This window comes from Antechinus flavipes, chromosome 1 (genome assembly GCF_016432865.1).
Source record: "Antechinus flavipes isolate AdamAnt ecotype Samford, QLD, Australia chromosome 1, AdamAnt_v2, whole genome shotgun sequence".
NCBI classification, from domain to species: domain Eukaryota; kingdom Metazoa; phylum Chordata; class Mammalia; order Dasyuromorphia; family Dasyuridae; genus Antechinus; species Antechinus flavipes.
In genome coordinates, this window is record NC_067398.1 from 535197447 (window position 1) to 535205573 (window position 8127).

Here is an 8127-nt window from a genome sequence, read left to right on the forward strand (position 1 = left end):
AAATAGGAACAGTGAACATTACATCGCTATGCTATCCTCACTGGCATCTATTCTCCTGTAATGCCATTTCTGTGCAGCAGTGTTGTTCTTTGAGAACAGTTCCTTCCCCTTTGGCTTGCTTATATATACTATTTGATAACACTGAAGGCTTGCTTCCAAATTGCTTTCTAGAATGTCTAAACCAATTCATAGCATCCACAATCCTTCTTAACATTTGTCATTTTCCTTTTTTGTCATCTTTGCCAGCTTGATAGGTATGATAGAACCTCAAAGTTGCTTTAACATGTATTTCTCTAATTATTAGCAATTGGAAGCATTTTTTATATGTTTGTATCTTGGATTTTTCCTTTGAAAATTGACTGCTCATATCCTTTGAATTAATGATTGAGGATAGCTCTTACTCTTGAGACCTTGATCAAAGAAACTTTCTATGAAAATCTTCCCCCCTAGTAACCTATTTCCCTTTTAATTTTAACTGCATCTGATTTTTTTGGTACAAAAACTTTTTAATTTTTTATAATCAAAATTGTTCTGGTTTATCATCTTGGATCCTCTATTATTTGTTTAGTCATAAATTTTCACAAATTTGAACAGTAATTTCATCCTTTTTCCTCTAATTTGCTCATGTTGTCATCTTATAAGTCTTATATATCTATTCTGGGTTTATTTTGGTATACAATGTGAATAGTTTGAAGTAATTTCTTTAAGCATTTATTCATTTGACCTCCTTGTTGTCCATGGAACTTTCAAAAGTCTTCTCTAGTATCACAATTCAAAAACATTGATTCTGCAGTTCTCAGCTTTCCTTATAAAGTTATGTCTCACAGGTATATATTGCTTCTGGAAAAACTCTTACTTTGACTATATGAACATTTATCAGCTAGGTGATGTCTCTGCTTTTTAGTATGCTATCCAGATTTATCATAGCTTTCCTTCCAAGCAACAAACATCTTTTAATTTCATGACTGCAGTTGGCATGAGCAATGATCTTTAAACCCAGGAATAGAAAATCTGACACTGCTTCCATTTTTTTTCTCCCTCTGTTTGCCAAGAAATGATGGGACCACTTGCCAGCATCTTAATTTTTTTGATGTTAAGTTTCAAGCTAGCTTTTATACTCTCTTCTTTCATCAAGAGACTTCTTAATTCCTCTTCACTTTCTGCCATCATGGTGGTATCTGCCTATCTGAGATTGTTGATGCTTCTTCCAATAATCTTAAAAGCCACCAGCTTTTGTTATGCATTTCACATGACATCATATCCTATTCCTTTCCAATCTTAAACCAGTCAATAATTCCATTTTCAGTTCTAAGTGTTGCTTCTTAGCTTACATACAAGTTCCTCAGAAGACAAGATGATCTGGTATTCTCATATCTTTGAAAACTTGCCACATTTTGTCATGATCCACAGTCAAAAAGTTTTCATATAATCAATGAAGCAAAAGTAGATACAGGAAATACTGATGCAGGCTATTCACTGGAAGGTCAGATACTGACGCTGAAGTTTAAATACTTTTGGTCACATAATGAGAAGGCAGGACTCTGGAAAAAACCATAATGTTGGGAAAAGGAGACAGAGGATGGGATGGATCTAATAGTGTCATAGAACAATGACCATGAACTTGGACAAACTTCAAGAGAGAGAGGTCTGGTTTATAATGGTACGTGGGGTCACAAAGAATCAGACATGACTGAATATCTGCAACAATATACAATTTGAGATGTTGGTCTATATTTTATTTCTGCCAAACTGTTCTCTAGCAGAGATAAATTTCAAATGCAGCTCTGATGATTCTGGTAAACTTTCTTCTGCATCACATGGCCTTCCTCACAAGAGCAGAGATGTTAGAGATCATCTCATAACTTGGCCCTTTCATTTTATAGTGAAAAAGCTGAAATGAGTAGTAATACTCATTGCTTGCCCAAAGCCACATAGTACCTATACACAAGGATATCAAAAAACGGTATTCAAATTCATTTATTCTGACTCTAAACCCAGTGTTCTTTATGCTATACCACATTGTCTTCCTAATTTACATACAAAAATATGTTTGTGAACAAGTGATTAGGAATAAAAACATTTAACCAGATTTGTTCTTCCTTATAGTTTTTTCCTACAAACACATTTTAAATAGGAAATTGTTTTTTGTCATCATTATTATTCAATACTGCCACTTTTAGAAATATTTGGTAGGAAAATGAATAATCTCATTTGTTCCAGTATTAATAACTTCTTAACCTTTTCTGTATCATGGATCCTCTAGCAAACCTGGCAAAGCTTTTCTCATAGTAGCATTTTACAATATTGAAAAGTAGTTATCAAAATATTTTAAGTTTATAGATCCTATTTCTCTAGATCAAGTTTCTTGTTTTGCTCTAATGATATGTGTATATATAAGACTTTAATTGGTCATATAATATTCTGGATTCTCTCTTTAATAAATTATGATATGATTGCCTTATCAGTGAACAAAAATCATTGCCAAAAGGTAAAAGCTTAGCAGGGGACAGGAGAAGAGGAGGAGAGGGAAGGGAGGGAAAAGAAATGAAAAAAACCTATCGTGGAAAATGGAACAACTTATTTTTAAACCCTAGTTTGACCTATTTTTACTATATAATAGAAAAATGGTCAAAATCATCACTTTTAAGTGGCCTTATTTTTAGACTAGAATTATTTCTTATTTGTGGATACCTGGTACTGAAAATGTACTTTACTCTTATACATTAACTATCGAGACTTTTAATTTGTTAACATTATTCAGTCAGTTGACATATTGCTAAAGGAATTGAACTATAGTCATAATGATATTCTCAATATAGACATAAACAGAATACATAAGAAGTAGCAGCTCAAATGGAAAAATAACTCACATGTGAATAAAAAAATTTAGTGTTAAACTTTGTTTCCAAAAACAACAGGAAATTTTATTTCATGGGATACCTGATTATCCTTCTATACTTTCACTGTTCATATAAGCAATTGAGACTTGCTATTATCAAGATAATTACAACTTAGACAGAAATATTCTTTGCAATGAAGCTAAAGAAGTCCTCGGGGCGGGAGAAGGGGGAGAGAGAACAAATAGTAAAATCATAGGGTCATAGATTTGGAGCTGAATAGCCTCTCAGAAACCCATCTAATCCAACCTCACCACTTTATAGATAAAGAAACTAAGGCTCAGGGAATTTCAATAACTTGTTCTCAAAGTAAGGACCTAGAACAAAGGGTAGAAATTCTTTCTAACCTTTTGACTTTAATGCAAAAGTTTGCAAAGGGTAGCGTAGTGAAAATCATGTTGGAAAATAAAGAATAAAAAAAGCCAATGATCATTCACAAGTTATATACTTCATTGTCATCATATTCACAAGAACAATTAACATGGAGATGATTAACACCGTGCAAATTCCCCAAAACCAAAAATGGACAATTTTTTGACTAACAAGTAAACGAGTGTCTTTGTGTGTGTCTGTGTAAAATGTTCATTTCAAAAGAAACTATGAGCATTCCAATTATAGCGGGTTAGAACAAAAGTCAAGATAAATACCAGATTTGAAAAAATTCAAAAAATGAGAGTGCATCATATACTATTTCAGCAGCTCTAATCCAGACTCAACATTAAAAGGTACAAAGAGGTGGACTAACCTACTGATTAAATTCAGGTTCCGTCAAAGCAATTATTTTTCTACCCTAGCCAATAATCACATCAATCATATACATGTCCAGGATCAAATATAAAATCCTGTTTAACTTTTAAAACTCTTGCCACCTGACCCTATCCTACCTTTCCAGTCTTCTAGGTATTAAGGATACAAAGATCAAAATTCCTGCCTTTTTGGAGTTTGTATTCTACTAGGATTAGACCATATACTCACTGAAAGTCAGTACAAAATATTGCCAAGTCAATACAGAGAAATTTCAAGAGAGAGAGCACATTAGCACAAGCAAATGGGGGTATGCAGGTTAAGGGAAAGAATCAGAAAAGACATTGTATAGAAGGTGGCCCCTTTAGCTGTGCTTAGAGGAAGCTTGGAATGCTACCTGTCAGAGATGAGGAGAATATGTTTTGTGGGCATGTCAGCTCCTTGGCCAAAGCACAAGAGACAGGAAACAGAATGTCAAGTGTAGTTAATGGGCACTGGGTCTGTTTGATTCCCCCCCAAAAAAAGTCTTTGAAGGAAAATAATATGAAAAAAAGAATGGAAAGAGTAAATGGGAGCCAGATTGTGGAAAACTTTGGTTTTTTGTTACTTTTTGAAATTGTCAATAGATGTTTGATTTCTTTATTTTTTTTTATATTGTTTATATTTTCCCTTGAATTTTCCTCCTCTCCCTTTCAGAGAACCAACGCTTTGTAACAAAAAATATTTTTCCAGAAATGGAGATGAGGAAAAAGCTCAGCAAAACCAATCAAAACTATAAAAATATATATCCAAAAATATATACTGATAGGTAGGATATTCTATACCAGTGGGTCCTCCACCTCTATAAAGGAGGAAGAAAAAAGATGCTTTTTCATATCTCTTTTTAGAACCAAGTTCTTTGTAATGTTGAAATATTCCATTTTTATTGTTTGGGGGTTGTTTTAGTCAAATATTTGTAGCTATTGTAGTATTATTTTCTTAAGTCTAAATTCATTTTGCATCACTATAATTGGAATTATGCCCATCAGTTGGGGAATAGCTAAACAAGCTGTAGTATGTGGTTGTAATGAAATATTATTGTGCTATAAGAAATGACAAGCAAGATGATTTCAGAAAAACCTGGAAAGACTTACAAGAACTGATGCTGAATGAAGTGAACAGAAACAAGAGAATATTGTACACAGTAACATTATTATTTTTCAATAAAGAACTGTGAATGACAGCTATTCTCAATAATTCATTCTCTCTCTCTCTCTCTCTCTCTCTCTATATATATATATATATATATATATACACATATATAAATATTTATTTTCTCATATATATATATATAAATATATATGTGTGTGTATGTATATATATATAAATGTGTGTGTGTGTGTGTATACACATACACATCTCCAAGACAATCCCAAAGGACCAGTGAAACATACTCTCTACCATATTATCCAGTTGATTGAATACAGACTAATGCATGCTGTTTTTTACTTTTTTCTTTTATTCAAGTCTTCCTGTACAAAATGACTAATGTAGAAATTCTTTACATAATTTCACATATATAACATATCTGATTGCTTAGTCTCTCAGGGAGAGAGGGGAGGAGGGAATGATAGCATTTGGAACACAAAACTTTAAATAAAAATATTTTTTTAAATTAGGAGAGAAAAAAAAAGAAAGAAAAGGAAGCTTTATCCCTAAGTTGCCTGAAGAATGACAAGGCTTTCAAGCACAGAAATTCTTCAGGAGAGATCATCTGCAAGATGGTTTGTGATCAGCAAAGATGAAGAAAAAGATCTCACTGTTTGAAATCACAGATTGTGGAGTATTATTAGGACTAATACAATATTTTTTCTTCTTAATTCACAGAATTTTTTTTTTTAGTAACTTTACATTTAAAAGTACAGGTTTTGTGATGTTTATGTCTAAGTTGTAATTATCTTGATAATAGCAAAAATACTAGTGCATGTCTCTAGTCTCACTTATCCTTCTTAAATGTATTTACAGAGGCCACAAGCGGAAGCTGAATGAGGATGATGCTGCCAGTGAATCTAGTAAAGAGTCCAGTAATGAAGATGAGGAGGGAAGTAGCTCAGAGGCAGATGAAATGGCAGCTGCACTTGAAGCTGAGTTGAATGACTTCATGTGATGTCTGGAAGGGAGGAGGATTTGTAATTATGTTTTATTTCTTGTAACAGATCACAGACTTCAAATGAGCCCCATATGATAGCACTCGGGTTTTTTTTTTTTTTTTCCCTTCCCTCAAAGCCAGTATGTATATTTTGTAAATCAACACAAAAAGGCGACACATTATTTTACACAATCAGAAATAGGTGTTTTTAAGGTGTTTTACTACAGTCAAAGTATACTTTTTTAAATAGCAAAAGTGTTAAAAGGGGAATTAGTGTGCAATGCCAAAGAAGTGTTGAATTTTACAGAATATATAGTAGTAGGAGGGTTTGTGATTTATTAATACATTGCAGGATTATTTTTTTCTTTAAATACCACAGCACATGATTTGGGGTAAAAGATTTCAGGGGAACAGACAAGAAAAGAGGAATGATGTAGTTAGAACCTGATGACCTAGTCATGCTTTTTCACAGCTAAAGCTATCAAAAATATAAAAGAGATTTTAAAATGCAAAACAATTTATATTTGTATAGAAACTGAAAATGTGATATGCAGGCTTCATGAACTCTGCACTTGACATCCACATCACTTGCTTCTGAAAGAACACATAATGATCAAATTTCCTATTTTTAAGTTACTTTCTGAAATATTTGGGCTCTTTAGAAGACTATTGTTTAGATTTTAAACTTTGCTTCTGTGTAACCTGGAATTTTAGCACAGTATATGTGCTCTGCCATCCTGTACTGCCATAAGGAACTTATTCACGCATTTGTTTTCTTCATAAAAGGAATGAGTGCTAGTTTATCTTAGATAGGATTTTATTTCTTTGGCTGAGAGATCTGATGTAAAGTTTTTGTATATTCTATTTCATATTTGACCCACCAAACAGATTTTTCTTTCATTTAATAAAGATTCATTTTGTAAATTTCCTTCTCTTTTGTGAATTGAAGTAAATAGTGTGTGCATTTTATAAAGTGTCTTTGATTAGATGCAATCTGCTTTTCTGCAGAATAGCAAATCATTCTTGCTAAAAACTTGTCTTGCTCTGTGTAGATGTTTTATTTTGGTCACAAAGCTAATATAAACAATTAAACAATGCTTCATTGAAAAAAAGTTTTTTAAGTTATCAAAAATTATTTTTTAAAGATTTCACAATCTTTCCACTTACTTTTTAATGGGAGAGCTTACTTCAAGATACCAAAAAATTTCAGAGACTGATAGTTGGATTTCTGACAGTATCTAAAGATGTCAGAAGCAGAATAAAATTCAGCAACTATAAAGAGTTTAATAGGTCTTCTGAACTTTAGAAAAAAAAGTATGCTACAAATATTACCTGAAACACAAGACATCTTTTTTTTCGATCTAAAAAAACAGTCTTGCACATATTATACTTATATAGTTTTAGCAAAAAAACTTTCAAATTTGTTTGTTGTTTGTTCCATATAGTTTTATTGATGGTCACTGTTATCCTTATCTAGCATGAGACAGAATTGACTAATAAATTCCAAATAAGACTAAAAATCCTACTCCACAGCTTTTTAAGCCTGTGACACATTACTTAACTTTTTGAGTGACCCTGAGTTATTAAGGAAGTCTTGAATATCTTTTCCCATTTTTTTAGATCCATTACAAATTTTCAAAGACTTGAATTACTGAGTCATTTTTGAGTAGTACTTTCCCCAAAGTTGAACCAGTATTATATTTCACATTTACTCAAAAATCTATGAGAGTATTTTACCTGTTGTTGTCAGTCTAAATTATTGGTAAGCTTGGATGGGAGAAGGGTTGGGGGAGCTGGTAAGGGGATTAAGTGGCAGGGCCAGGGTTTGAACAGGTGCTCTGACTCCAAATCCAGATCTAGACTGTTCCTCACTATTATGGGAGTATCCATCTACATGATAAGGTCAAAAACTCATTAAAGTCTAAAGTGAGTTGTTTTTTGGGGGGGTTCCCCCCAATTTATTTAATGGAACTTTTGTTTTAGATTGTTTATACAACTTGGCCCCATGGAGGTAATTTGAATGATGAACAACTCTTAAGTACTTGTTGCATTTATTTGCCTAATAACATCAATGTTAATGTCTCTTTTCCAATTATATTTGAAGCATGGAAGACCAACTTAGTAAATTAGCCTTGAAGTAGTATTTGGAATTGGGGGTGATCAGAGTTTTAAAAATGTTTTGAAAATATAATAGTTCAGTTGCATAGAGATTTCTCTATGACTGTTCTGCCCACCACTTCACAGAAAGCACTGGTTCAGCATCACTTTCAAAACGGATTTCTTTTCTGTTTTCCCAGGTAATTGCCTTCTTCAGGATAGGAGAGCTACTTGGAATAAAATGAAAGGCTTCTTTAAGAT

At 32.7% G+C, this 8127-nt stretch overlaps 1 protein-coding gene across 2 annotated transcripts in view; it reads left to right on the forward strand.

Moving 5' to 3' along the window:
* The window catches only part of CTDP1 (CTD phosphatase subunit 1), a 151921-nt gene extending 145228 nt beyond the window's left edge, over nt 1–6693 (forward strand). For both annotated transcript variants that reach the window (XM_051970560.1, XM_051970559.1), the window contains exon 13: nt 5646–6693. In XM_051970560.1, coding sequence (XP_051826520.1) covers nt 5646–5787 — 142 coding nt within the window. In that variant the 3' untranslated portion in view covers nt 5788–6693. The remainder of the gene's footprint in view (nt 1–5645) is intronic.
* Nucleotides 6694–8127: the final 1434 nt, after the last annotated feature.